The sequence below is a fragment of the Diceros bicornis genome, chromosome 7, assembly GCF_020826845.1.
Source record: "Diceros bicornis minor isolate mBicDic1 chromosome 7, mDicBic1.mat.cur, whole genome shotgun sequence".
Lineage (NCBI taxonomy): Eukaryota > Metazoa > Chordata > Mammalia > Perissodactyla > Rhinocerotidae > Diceros > Diceros bicornis.
The window spans coordinates 71,149,848-71,164,646 of record NC_080746.1 but is presented as its reverse complement, the minus strand read 5'-3'; the positions used below and the strand labels follow the sequence as shown (position 1 = coordinate 71,164,646).

General features: G+C 45.4%; 1 protein-coding gene across 6 annotated transcripts in view; it reads right to left on the bottom strand.

The window, feature by feature from the left end:
• Positions 1-14,799, bottom strand: part of TEAD1 (TEA domain transcription factor 1) — a 255,351-nt gene that overhangs the window by 34,622 nt on the left and 205,930 nt on the right. For 5 of the 6 annotated variants that reach the window (XM_058546003.1, XM_058546001.1, XM_058546002.1 and 2 more), the window contains one exon: positions 3,573-3,746. The exons of the other annotated variant lie outside the window; for it this stretch is intronic. In XM_058546003.1, coding sequence (XP_058401986.1) covers positions 3,573-3,746 — 174 coding nt within the window. The remainder of the gene's footprint in view (positions 1-3,572; positions 3,747-14,799) is intronic. 6 annotated transcript variants of the gene reach the window in all.

Here is a 14,799-nt window from a genome sequence, read left to right as displayed (position 1 = left end):
CTGAAAACAGGATTTCACGACAAATCACATGAACAAATAACAGTCAGCGTGATTTTGACAACCCCGAGATTTCAGGAACTTTGAGAAAGAGGACAAAGGGAGGAGAAGAAAGGAGCCTGGATATAGGATCTCTGTTGAAATGTACTGAATTCACACGAAAATAAGAAAATCTGCTAAGTAAATCGCTAATACAAAAAATATTTAAGGCACTGTTAAACCTACTTAAGAACCACCCACTGGAAACACCTCCTGATATCCAAGGACAGATACTCCAAGTGTCATTCATTCTTAGTCATTAGCGGAAGCCAATGAGATTTCAAATTGCAGCAAATTGTAAATCTAACTCAAATTGCCTTTCCTCTTTTATTTTAACATAGTTACAACCGAACTTCTTTATAAAGTTTAAGTCTTGCTAACAACTGTACTGAGGGCGTGCTGTCTTCTATCGTATTCATAGAAGTACTCAATTTTAGTTCTGCAAATCGTAATAAACTAATATCTAATCTCAGAGTAATTGTTTCTAAATTTGTACATCTCATACTAGCCACCACACTCTCAACATCTGCAATTGAGACCTCGTTATTTGGGGATTTATGACCAAAGGGCCCCATCACTGAAAGCCTTTATGAAAATCATCCCTTGAGTAAAATGGGGGAAATTTTGGAAGCAAAAACAGAAACAACTTTCTAAGCACTTTCCATTCCTCTTTATATTCAAATAACATGCTGATTATAAGAAATCTTATCATTAAAAATCAATACTGTTTAATTTGAAGGTACTGAAAATGGTTTCTTTTTATCATATCCTATAATTTCTGATTAATGTTAATTAATTGGGTAGAACAGCCTCTTTTTATATCCTTCACCACAGTGGTTCTCAAACTTTTTGATCTCAGGACCTCTTTCCACTCTTAAAATTTGTGGAGGACCTCAAAGAGCTTTTGTTTCTGCAGGTTATATCGATCTATATTTTCTGCACTGGAAATTTAAACTGAGAAAAATTTAAAATATGACTTACTTTAAAAATAATACTAAGCTCATTGCATGTTAATATACATCTTTTGTTAATCAGACATACCTATCTTTTCAAAAATAAAAAAAAAAATTAGTGAGAAGAGTGGCGCTGTTTTACATTTTGCAAATCTATTTAACATGTTGCTTAATGGAAAATAGCGAGATTCTCATACCTGCTTCTACATGCAACTTGTTGGGATTGAACTACATGAAGAAAATCCAGCCTCACATAAATATGTAACTGGGAAAGGGAAGAGTATTTTAACGGGCTCTTCAGATAATTGTGGTCATTTTTCTTTGATACTACACCAAAACTTGACAAGCGATAGCTGAAAGGTTAGCTGCAGTGCGGAATCTGAAACCTCATCAATGAACTTGCGTACTGTTACATTAAAATCCACTGGTTTATCTTGCACAGTATCAAAAAATCACACTTGTTAATATGACTGTGTGGATCTCATCAGAAAAGTCTTTTAAGTATTGGGAAGCTGTCAAGTTCACTGAGGCTGATATGAGATTCCCAAAATTCTTATTTTTCACTTGAAAGCTCAAATTTTATCTTTGGCAACAAATACTGTCAGTTTTTTTCCTTGAGGTGGCAGGCAGCTCACTGCATTCATTTTCAACGTGTACTCCAGGTTCAAGATGTCATACAATTCACAAAGAACATTCTTGGCGTGACCGGTTTTTTTTCTGTTTTTTTTTTTTTTAAACCGTGTGTGCATATGAGCCTGACTGAGCTAAGGCTTCAGTGGTTCATCCTATCGCTTTAGAAGCACCAGTGTGCATATCTGCAGAGTGCAAAAGGCAAACGATGTCTCCACGTCATAATGAAAAGAGTTCTGATCTCACCAGCCCAGTGAAAGGATATTGAGGAACCCCCTTGGAGTCCACAGGCCACACTTTGGAAACTGCTGTGTTACCACATAATAACTGATCCCCAACCACCATTCAAATCACTGGGTGGCAGCCACCAATTTAGAAAGGGGAAGGTAGTGTTATTGCTTTTCAGGCTGTCCACATGTATTATCAGCCCCAAGAACATTAATATAAGTAGAACGCTACTTCCACAATCCAGATTCAGTGTGGAAGCATGAAAAATGAAATCTAGTTACCAGGCAAGAATAAAAGAAACAAACTAAATTTAATAAGTAAATTTCCTCCCAAGGAATTTAAAACATGAATTTTTCCTTAATTCAACCCCCATTTCTTGGGCTTTTTTGTGCAAGGCACTTGCTTAGTATTGGAGATACAGACAGTCCTCAGTGACAGACCCTGCGGCCAGGGTCCACGGGGCATGAAGCAGCCAGGAAACAGGGCAGAGGCACTCAAGTCAAACTGATCTGACTTCAAGCCCCAGGGCCCCATCCTCCGTGTAGCCTGTCTTTTGTAATCTCTGGGCCTGTTTTCTTAGCGGGATATGAGGCAAATTCCACTTAACGCTGTGAGGACTGGAGGAAACGCATGTCATGTCAAGCGTTATCGCAGCTCCCAGCACACAGCAGGCGTTCAATCAGTGGTGCCCACTATTATGAATAAGGTCCGCTGGAGGCAGTCGGAGCCCAGAGAGGAGTGGGACACACATCCAAATAATTATGACACAGCACGGAAACTGATTAACTACAAAATGCGATGGGACTAAAAGAAAAATCAATGGTCTGTTTCAGTGAGGAAGGGGTTGTAATAAAAGAAGGAGGGGCTGGCCCAGTGGGAGAGGCAGGAAAGGGGAACAGGGCCTCCAGACACACACACAGGCTGGGCAGAGGACGCACAGCAAGAATGCCCCAGAACAGCTCATGTAGAGCCATTAATGCCATGCTAACGGGTGCAAACATTTGAAGCATTTTCTTTTTGTTCTCGTCAAGACTGGGGACTTTTATAACTTTCAATGCCAGCAGGTCCTCTGGTCTCCTGCTGCCCCCAACCCCCCAGTATGCACCCATCATACTCATGCCTGCTCTAACATCTGTGACCCATCAGCAGTCCCCTGGCCCGAGCCTGACTAGTGGAGGAGATACAGCAAAGTTCCTCTGGGAGGCCAGGGAGCATCACAAGCCCCAGTAGCCAGGGGGGATTTGTCCTTGTTGTTTTAAAGCACAAATGAGGCACATACTGGGCAAGGCCATTTTGTATTCTCTCTGACACTTATAAAATCTTGAAGCACGTAACTTTATCTTCATCCCAGCCCCATCTTTGCCTCAGGTCCTATGCTCCAGTGGAATTTATAGGTCGCTTTGCTTAATGGAGTGAGAAGAAACAGAAAGGGGGTCTAGTGCCCCATGATTTCCACTGTGCCTCCAGCCATCTGTGAAGCCTTTTGTTCATCGCGTGAGTGAGCCCTGAAGCCCAAAGAGGCTGCCCATCTCTCTTGCTCTTTGGCAGAAACAGCAAATGCCGCCTGGCTCACAGGTTTGAGTCTGTGATCCCTCGGTGATCCTGAGGATGCACACGAAGGTGCAGTCAGCGTGAATCCACGGCCAGCTGTGCTGCTCCACGCTCACGGACGGGACGCGACCATTCAGACAAAAACCACTGAAATCACAGCAATGTCTTACTCACCCAGAATTTTACGAGGAAGAAGGCATTTTGAGGGCCCTTTCCAAACAGTTCCTTTAAGCCACCTTTCTTTTCAGGAAATTTGTCATAAATCTGACGAATGTCCACTGATTCGAGCAATGGGTCACTGTAAGAATGGTTGGCATGCCCAATGTGCACGAAGAGGTGTTTGTTGTACTGTAAGAAACCAACAGAAACATTCCCATTACAAACCCTTTGATCAACCTGAGACTCATCCATCTTGAACTGGATAAAGAGCGGTAATCTGGAAATCCCAGAATTAGGCCTTGAACGGCCCAGGGTCTGTGCCTTTGAAGAGATGAAGATGTTAAGAAAAGCAGTAATAGCTTAGGGTTAAAACAATCATTGTCTTTTTATTGACAGGGGCATATATTTTCCCAAATGCCTAAAAAAAGGCTTTTTGCAGACACAGTAGTAAACAACAGCTTAAGTTACCCAACTACCAAACCATGGAACAATTCCATCACCCAGTTTCACCTGACTCAACAGAAAGTGACAACAGCTCCCTTTGGAGCCCATTATTTACAGTGTAAGCCCAATAAGAAGTATGTGTGTGGTTAGCTAACGTCATCACCTGGAATACACTTCTCACTATAGCTCCCCTAGCAGCAGCATGGATGCAGGGCTCTGAGCAATGGTAACCACCTACTTCTTCCAGCAGGAGTAAGAGTGCTGAGCCTCTTTCTCATCAGTCCCCTTAGTAACCAATCTAAAACTTCTGCATGAGGGCTGGTTAATAGGTGACTGTCAATGCAAAGTCAGGGGTATACACCAAGGAGAGGATCGATGGTGCAAGGATATCTGAGGCCGGTAAAAAAAAAAACACAGGCTACTCCTTCATGAAAAAACAAAAAAAAAAAACCAAAACCTTGTTAAGTCATTTAACTGACACAGGAAATCCTTTCTTCTCTTTGCTGTGATATAAGATATGGTAACTGGACCACAAAGAAGTGTGTCCAAATCAATCCAAATCAATGGTTCTCAACCCAGGTTGCAGAATCACCAAAAAGCATTTAAAAATCACCAGTGCCTGGACCCTACCTAGACTAAATTGGAATCCCTGAGAATGAGGCCAGGCATCAATAATTTTTTTTTTTTTGCCGAGGAAGATTCACCCTGAGCTAACATCTGTTGCCAATCCACCTTTTTTTTTTTTTTTTTTTTTTGCTCAAGGAAGATTAGCCCTGAGCTAACATCCATGCCAATCTTCTCCTACTTTGTATGTGGGTTGCTGCCATAGCATGGCTGATGAGTGGTGTTGGTCCGTGCTGGGATCGGCACGCACGAACCTTGGCCACCAAAGCGGAGCACACCAAACTTAACCACTATGCCATGGGGCTGGCCCGGATAGTTTTTAATGCTCCTTCACTGAATTCCACTTGCCTAGACTCTACTCCAGACCTTCTGTGCCTGCCTCTCCTGCTGAACAGACAGTAACATCAACCTAATGTGACACACACAAAGATGTGGGGGGTGCAGGGGTTCCAGGGAGCTCAGAGCCCAACAGGGTTCATATGAGAAACCCCATGTCCCTATTGGCCTAGCAGTCTCTATTCACTTTTCAAGTTTAAATTGGCATTTCTCCAACTAGAGTCCTTCTGAGTACTGATCCCACAGGAAACGAGAAATCCCACATAAAAGGAAGCTTAGTCAAAGCTGCCTAGCGGAAGAGTACTGAACGCTGGTTAAGAGTATGGGGTCTGGACTCAGCCTCTGCTCAAGCACAAAACCTGTGCCCACTGCAACTTAGCTCTGACACTGGACAAGTGCCTCCCTCGTCTCTAAAATGGGGACAGTGATGCGTCTACCTCCTAGGGCTGCTATAAGGTTCAGTGAGATACTGCACATGAAGAGCTTACTCGAGCTCACAGACTCAACAAAGAGTAAACGATAAATGCTAGCTAGCTATTAGTATTTTTTTTAATAAAATCTCCCCTCTTTGAGATTCACAGTGAATATTCACATATTAAAAGCACTGCAGTTAAGAAACATTTTTTAACTTGGTATAACCTAAAGTTTCCCAAACTCATTTGGTCACGAAACCCTGAAAATACATCCTGAAGAAATGCTGGTTTAAATCCATGACCTGCTACCCATGCTGTGGATCTCTGGCCAGGTGCCGAAGGGCAGGAGGCGTGACACCCCATCCGATGCCAGTGGTCCACAGTGCTGCATATATGGGGAGTGTGGCCAGGGCCCAGCATCTTCTGGGAGCAGGCTCACCCCCTCTCCTGTTCAACATCCGAGTGATATCTTTACCAAGGCTTCAAAATCCCTAAAAGCTATCAGGTGAAATGAAAAAAAGGAACTTATCTAGCTCTGATGTGAACCCAGCTTCTGTTCCAGCTACCAGGGAGATTTCAGGTAAGACGGAGCCCTGGGAACTACTATGCAAGAACAGAGTATGCCTCTGCTGGAAGAGAATTTAAAAAAACAAGGTAAAAGCTACTGCTGGGTTAGGGAGGCGAGGTCATCGGGTACGGCAGAGTGCCTTTGATCTTTCTGTAAATTTTCTCAAACATTGTCACATCTTTTCAATTATAGCAAACCAAAGCCCACAGAAATGTCTGAGGCACTGCTGTTACAGAGCTTCCAGTCTCATTAGTGGGCAAAAGGAGAAAAAATAACACAGGCAAAGCTGGGGGCACAGACACTGGTGTGAAGGCAATCAGAGATGAGAAGATGAATGAGGAGCACACGCCTCGTGTCTGGCTCCTCTGCTCATCCTCGAGTTACCCTCCATTACAGGAGCTGAGGGCAAAAGGCATCGTTCCTTCATTATCCAGACGACTGGCCGTCCACATGTCCATCCATCCAACCCTTACTAGGAGCCTCTCTGCTTGCAGCAGGCTCTCGGCCCTACCCAGCTCTGGGAGGCATCCTCCCTCTCATTTCTCGTGCCACCTGGAGGCAAGTGAGTGTATGGGAAAGAACGGAATACAAGCAGAGCCTTTGGGGACACGTGTGGGTAGAATCTGAGTTTCTCTGTTGAGCACCACGCTCTCAGCACTTCTGCCTCGCCAGCGTATGGGGCCCAGGCAGAGCCAGGGGGAAGGTAAGAAGCTGTGAGACTTGGAGTCTTATACTGCTGGAACTCGGGGATCACAACCTGGACCTCTCCTTGTCAAGAGGTCAGGAAAGTGAATGGAGGGTAAAGGTGACCACATTTCTATGGGGACTATGAAGATACAGCTGAAAAGATGTTGAGTGCAAAGCACGAAAACTCTGGAGCCAGACAAGAACCTGAAATCTCAGTTTTCTCATATGTACAATGGGGATATAATACTTGTAATAGGGAACAGGTTTGAAGATGAAGGGAAATAACGCTCGGTGGGTGCCTGGCATAGGGCCTAGCACATAAGAAGTGTTCGATAAATGGTAGCTGCTAAGATTACTATTGTTGTGGTTTATTATTATGTGAGATTAACTAGATCCTGGGGTAGAAGCAAAAGAACTTTCCTGCTTTTAGCTATCCCTCCTGCCTAGCAAAGAAAAAATAAACACAATTAAGCCAAGAGCTGGGAGCAGGTTGTAAAGCTGTGTGACTGTTCAGATCTTTGCTTACGGCCCACTCATTACAAGCTTCTCGGGTGTGGGCCTCTCACCTGTGTCTGAAGGAAGGAAAAGAACTTGTGTCCATTCAGTGTGATGTGCAATGTGCTTTCTACGTATGTGACCTCAGGTAAACCTTGCCTCACAATGTCACTGTAGGTGGATTTTATTAAAATCATTTTACAGATGAGGAAATAGAAGCTTAGAGATGAACGGACTTGCCTAAGGTCACATTCAGGAATAGTCCTGGAGTTAAGAATAAAACTTGGATCCGTCAGCGCCAGAGCTCACGCATTTGTTGCAAACATCAACCACACCATCTCCCAGAAGAAAATGTCTAGACCCTTCTAATTCAGATCTACTTTTCCTGCAAGTTGATTTGAGAAAGAAGAAAAAAGCTAAATAGTGTTTTCAAAATTCTAAGAAGTTAAATTAGAATTCAGGATAAACATAATGATTTACAGATGCATCAGATAGAGCCTTCAAAGGTTTCTATTTTGAGGAAGTTACCTTTGTGCCCAAATGGCTGAAATGCACGGAGAAGGGGCAGGCTGCCTTTGCCAAAGGAAATCGAGCACGGCCTCTCCAAGGCTGGTGACTTGAAACCAAACCCTGACTCTTGGCATCTGAGTGGCTTTATTCCTGCCAAGAGGTGACTCTGTTTCTAAGAATACAAAGGACCAAAGAAGGTGTCCTCGAGACCACAGCATTGAGACAAACAGACCTCCCTCTCCCCTAAATTCAACCTGGGTAGGTCAGGAACCCCTCTGCCTCCACATCCAGAAGCTGAAAAGAAGAAATCTACCTGATATGTGTGGGTTCAAGTTTTAATGAAATTAAAACTCTAAAACCATTTGGTGAGGCCCTAACTCCCTCCCATCCTGCCAGTTCTCCTTTTAAGGACAGAAGCCGGGGTGGATATCTTCCCTCCATCCCTCCCAAATAAATCCCATTTTCTTTCCAGCAGTGGTGGTGTCCCCCAAACTAAAGGTGGAACACAAAACCAAAAAAAGGGCAATTCTATAGGGCAGAAAACAAATATTTGCAAAAACAACAACAACCAAAAATCTCAAGTATTGGGGGCAATGTATAGCAGAAACAGGGTGAATGTATGGCAATGAGTCACGTATACCAAAGCCTAAGACTGAATTTCCTTGATATCCAAAACAGAGGTTACCATTGGCTTGTTCAATTACAAAAAAGTCTCCTAGGCACTCAGTAGATATGTGGATCATCAACATATCAATGACAACAACAGAAAAAGTACTCACTGCATATTTCTTTTATGGATTTCAGTAGAACAAACCAGCACACCTATGATCCATTTTATGCCAGGCACTGTGCTAGGCACCAGGGATCCATGAGCTAATAGTACAAAGTCCCTGCCTTCATAGAACCTACAGAATGACGGCTGGAGCTAGCTTATTGCCTCTATAGTCAGCAACACGTTGCTCAAGTAAATACATGTTCTCAAAGATTTCTGTAGAGAAGATTGGGATGAAAGACAGTCAACATTCCCTCTCTCGCACATCACATGACTTAAATCATCATATACTTGCTCTTTTTTATATGGATGACCGTATTCTCCAGCACTAAACACACAGTGTTATTCATTAGCAAAGAGAACATACGTAGAATTCACCTTGAAAACACGAATCAAGTCCCATAAGGCTAAGGTGAAAATCATGATGCAAACCAAGTTATCCACCACATTTGAGAATAGAATACACTCTCAGGTTTGTACAGTTTCAGAAAACAGACCTTCCTTGTAACTATTCTCAGGTAGCTATAGGCGGATATGTTCTTATAAAATGAGGGAGTAAATCAAAAAAGAGGGAGATGGGGCTCTAACCCAGAAGAGAAGTAAAGAAATGTGCTGGCCAACAGCTGGGCTGTTGACCTGGAGAGCAGGCAGTTCAGAGGGGACGAGGAGCTGGAGGGCTCCTGGAGGGACGTCACCAAGAGGACAACGGACCTGAGAGATTCCCTGACTTACCTGACCCTCTGGAGCAGAGTTTGAGAACTGTTCGAAATTCTGAGGATTAATTTGTGTAGGTATGTAAAAACTGAATAAAATAAGGGGCAACGACAAACCCTAGAAAAAACACGTTTTACAATCAAGAAATGGTTCTAATACATCGCATGTTAACCATGCCGTGCGCAAAATCTACACAGGTTTGTAATACAAACACTGAATGTTAATTAAACTAAACATTGTGATGTAACCATATTGGGAGTCAGAGGGAATGGGACATGTGCTAAATTTAGAGCTAAGTCCCGGTCTTCCATAGGAAGAAGTCAACAGAAAATGTCTAAAAGTGATGGATTGAGATATACAGTAAAAGGATGTTATTTAGAAACATGGAAATAATATAGGAAGAAATGGCCGGAAGGGCTGTAAGCATCTGTCCCTGAGGAGGACCAGGACCAGAGGGTGAGGAGACGTGGGGCAGGAACTGCTGCTTTTCTTACAGGCCATAACACGGTTCAACGTGGCTTATCTACAAAGCACATGTATTACTGTATTAAATTAAACAAACAACCAATTAAAAACTATCTTGAAACATCATGGAGTTTTCTGAGGAAGGGAAAGAACTATAAAGGGAAACAAAAATATTACGAGTCGAGCTTCAGGATGTTTATTCTAGCTGGCCGCAAGTTCCCCGGACGCAACAGGAACTTGGTCAGAGCACAGAGCCTTCCTATGGCTCAAAGACTCAGGAAACCGAGCAGAGGCTGGGACTCCCGTCTGCCTGCAGGGTTCAACCAAAAAGACCAATGTCACACCAGCAAAATCCCACCTGGATCAAGAATGTCCCACAGCTCAGGAGCACCTGACACAACCTTAATACACAGATTTCTATCTTGACTTGGGGAAATGCTCATTTTCTCTTTTTATTGCTATAATCCCTCCAGGTATTCTTCACAGCAGTTGTAAACAGTGATAAAGGGGAACATAAACCTAAAAACTCAACAAAAGTTTCTTGCAAAGGGTTATTTAGCCACCCCGGAGTTTCAGAGGGCCTTCTTCTCCCAGGCTCTCCTCTTGGCCGTGGAGAAGGCTGCAGGGAGGAGCAAGGCACACTCGGACTCCAGGTCAGCCGGGGTCTGGGTCAGAACCCTGGTGCTGGCACCACTTCCTCGCTGAGTCATCTGGGACGGGCAATTTCCACCCTCTCTGCTGCAGTTTCCACATCCGTGATGCAGGGATAATGACAGTCCCTATCTCGAAGGAGCGTCACGAGGATTAAATGAGATAATGCATGGAAAATACGTAATGCTGTGCCTAGCACATGATTTGTTATTGCTATTATTTCCTCAGATAATCATGACGCTCCTTTACTTCAGATGAGATAATCTGAAATTAAGATTGCCCCTCTGATAGCAATCAAATGGAAATACTAAAATTTAAAGTAGAAGTTCCGAGAGGAAAGTTTCAGACACATTAGGGTGATTCGCGCTGTTTCAACACTGCCATTAGCTACTGTAATGCAGGGTGGCCGGGGCGGGTGATGGGCACGCGGGGCCGGGAGGGATCTGGCCCCCACACTTCCCACAGTCCGTGTCCGCTCTCCGGAGCATGCACGGCCTGTCCTCGCAAGTGGGGCTAGGGCGGCCCAGCCTGCAGATGAGACAAACCAGAGCAATACAACTCCCCAAAGTGGCCACTTCGCTTTTATTTTCTTTCTTTTCTCTTTTTTGAAAGGACTGCCAACACATTCTATTCCACAGACCTCTGATGAGGTAGTTCACTTTTTGTGGAAAAGGAAGGAAAAGACCTAAAATCGGCTGATCCTGGGCGTCTGTCTGTGCTGCTCCCTCGGACACGCCCCAGCGCTTCACTACACCATCTGACCTGAAGGTGGCGGTCGTTTTCTAACCTTGTTTCAAAAATTCCAAGTATTTAAAGAACGTAGTAAAACCTTGAAAAATGACTGCTGTCCAACAATACCACGAGAAAAATTATAATCCACTCAGAAATTTAAAGAAACCAAGACAACTCAAGTTAAGGGATGCTAATGTACAAGGTGGAACAGAACAAGGACAAATCACCTACATTTGCTTTCCTGTCCGGTTCCTGCCCAGGATCTCTGTCCAGATGCCCCCAGAGCAGCCAGGGCAACCTGAGATGACGTCTGGGCCTTGCAGGGGCAGGGAGTGGCTGTGCTGCCCGGCCAAGGAGAGTGACCTGCATACTCAGCCCTCGGGGGAGGGGAGGGGCTCGCCTGGGCTCCTGCTCCAGTAGGCTCTCCCCTCAGCTCGCTGCTCAGAGGCATCAGCTCTGGGCCCCCGGGGGGCTGCTTCATCCCTTCCCCTGTGATCTTCCCAGAAAGAAACATCATCAAAAACAAGAAACAAGGAGCAAGCAAGTCCTTCCTCCTGAGATCTCACACCAGGAGGCGCCACCCTCACTCCCACCTCCCACTCCCACCACCATCTTCACAGAGGGGCTGCTGTCTTCCTAGAAAGAAGTGTGTCTTCCCCTTATGAGTACAGCTGATAAGGTACCACGGCTGAGTGCAGGGCAGGCAGGTGGGACGGGTGCTGACCTGCCAAGGAAAGCAGATGGAACCTGGCCGGGCCTTCATGCAAGGTCTAGAAAACCCAGATTTCCAGATGCTTTCAATTGCCTCATCTCCAAATGGTAATGAAGAAAGAGGGTGAGTGCCCAGGGCAGCTCAGACCCTGAGAGGGACCCCCACTGCTGCCGTGAGAGGGTGCAGCTGGGCACGGATGAGCTGACAGGGCAGCTCACAGCCATGCAGGACAGGGTGGGAAAAACCACACCACACCACAGTGAGCTGGCCACCCCACGCTGGAAGACACTCCATCTCCTGTGTCCTACCGGAAGCCCACGCTACACTTGGTAAAACACAAGAAAAACCTGGAAGAAGCACAAACACTGGACACAGCCAACTGTCAGACCTACTGTAGGTTTCCTCTGAGACCCGGAAGGCCAAATGTGCTTTCTGACCAGCTAGTCTAAGCATGTATGTTAACAACACAGGGGTTAGAATCCAGGCTCCACTGTTCTTGAGCTGTGTGACCTGAGGTGAGTTGCTTAACCTTTCTGGGCCTTGCTTCCTCATCTGAACACGAGGATGACACCTGGTCTGCTCATCTCCAGGGGTCAATGTGAAGGTCAAATGAAACAGTAAACAAGACAGCCCTGTGTGAGCCGTAGGGAGGTGCACAGATGCCGTATGCAGGTTTACTCTTAATGAGATCCACGTGCCAGCCCTGAACTGGGGGCAGGAAGGAGCCTCTTTTCTGAAAAACTAGAAACCAGATTTTCCCAAAGAGCTGTTCCCCATGAATACACGACCCCACTCTGAGACACAGTAACTGCCTCAGCAGCCACTTCAGGGCCTGGGAGCCTCCAGAGAAACCTCGCCCTTCTCCACCTGGTCCAGGGCACAGGTGAGGATTCTCCTGGCAATCTAGAATTTAAACCTTGCTTCTGATCTTATTTCCTTATTTCTCCAATCTGATCCCCATACAAACAACCTGCCCTTCTTTCTGCCATAAGCCTCATCAATGTCTTATTTCCTTAGAGCTGCACTGGTCACATTTTCCAAACCAAAGTCCGGATCTGTGGTCTGACAAAGGAATTTTAGTTGATTTGTGAATTTAGGCCTTTGAAAGAAGCTATAAAGATATGAAAATTAAATCATCCTTGAGCCCACATTTGACCAACTGCCTTAATGGAAAAGAATAAGGTTATCTGCAGGATGTACAGCCGTCCCTTGGTATCCACGGGGATTGGTTCCAGGACCCTCTGGGATACCAAACTCTGCGGATGCTCAAGTCTCTTAGGTGGCCCTCTGTATCCACGGGTTCTACATCCGCAGACTCCACCCACAGTGGACCAGATGGTAAACACAGTACCACATGATCTGCGGTCAGTGGAACCCGTGGATACGGAGGGCTGACTGCATCTGCAGAACTTCACGGCAGGCTCCCCCAGGCTGTGAAGACTGCTGACTCACTCCCCCACATCTAGGAGGTCCCACACTCTCAGGCTGTTCCAGCCACTCAGAAATAAAGTAAGGGGCCAGGACACTTCAGGCAGCAAAACCCCTGGCCGAGGACCTGCCATCCCCACACCTGGGCACTCTTAAGGAACTCTCTCCTCCTTTGCGGCCCAAATCAAGTGTCCTTACTTTCTTCTTTCTCCACGTGTCCCCGAGCACCTTCCTTCCCTGGCTGCCACCTGTGACACAGTAACATGCCCTGTCCTCTCCATTCCCCCAGGTAGTGGGGCAGGCATCATACACACACACACACACACACACACACACACACACACACACCCCCCATGGGCTCTGGATTCAGACAAAGTTCAAATAGCCAACCTTCTATCCATGAGCCTGTGCGTCTCCAATACCCATTTCAACACCTTTATTTTGAGAACAAAAAGAAATAATATCATCACAAAGGCAATTCTTAGCAATGCTGCGTCCTTCTCTGTTCCATGACTCTTCACATGACAACACCAGCCCCGTCTCACAAACTCCGCCGTTTCCACTGTCCTCTTCCTCCCACAGCGAATTAACCCCCAAGGCCTTTTCATCTTATCAACACAACGTCTCTCCCCTCTGCCATTTCCTATTTCTCGGACCCTCGGCCACTGCCCATGCCTTGGTTTGGTCCTTGTCACCCATCATCTGGACCAGTAATGTCGTCTCTCTACCTCTAGTCCATTCTCTAACCTGCTGCAGCTGTCACCTTCCTGAAACACATGTTGCATCACATCTTCTCCTTAAAGGGGGCTGGGGTGGCAGAGTACATATTCGTGTTACGCTATACACATATTCAAATCCAAGACTCACCGAGAAACTAGTAATGGTGGTTACCTACTTGGTGGTGGGATAGGAATTAGAAGGACGGGAAGTCTCCCTCCATTCTTGTATGCTTGTAGATTGTCTGACCATGTGAATTTACTACGTATTCAAGAAATATCAATTAAAAAAATATTCTGGCTCCCACCTGAGTTTCAAGAGTCCAAACCACCTGGTGAGCAGATTCTCCCAAGCCTGGTCCCTTCCAGGTCTCTGACCTGACTTCCGGCTACATGACTACAAGAAACTCAGGTTCAAAAAACATTTGTGGAGTGCTTGACATATCCAGGGATGTTACGGACTATAACTGTCACAGTAATACAATTAGAGTGGTCCTATTAGGCCCACTGTACAGACTGGAGGAGGCTGAGCTATGAAGTCATTTGCCCCAAACCTCGCCCAGCTCCTAAGAATTCAGATCCCAGCCTTCTTGTTCCACTAGAACAAACATTTGCCACTAGAGCATGGTGGAAGATACATTCTAAAGTCCAGGTGAGAACATTCCTTGCTTCTCGCACTCCTTTGCCCCAAACCCTGAGAAGAATCACAGAACCACATGTTGGAAAAGGAGCTCAGAGAAAACCCAGCCCAACTCTCTCCGATGCGAAGGGCCCCGCTACAATCAGCCTCTGCTTAGGGAGCTCACACTTGCAAGGCAACTGTTTTTACATTTGAATAATTTCTTTATTTCTTCAACAGTACAGTGAAGTGGTTAATACAGAGTGAAGCCAAACTTTGGCACGGCCACCTCCTGGCAGGGATCTTGATCATGTACCTTAATGTTTTTGAGCCTCCATTCCTTCACTTATACACTG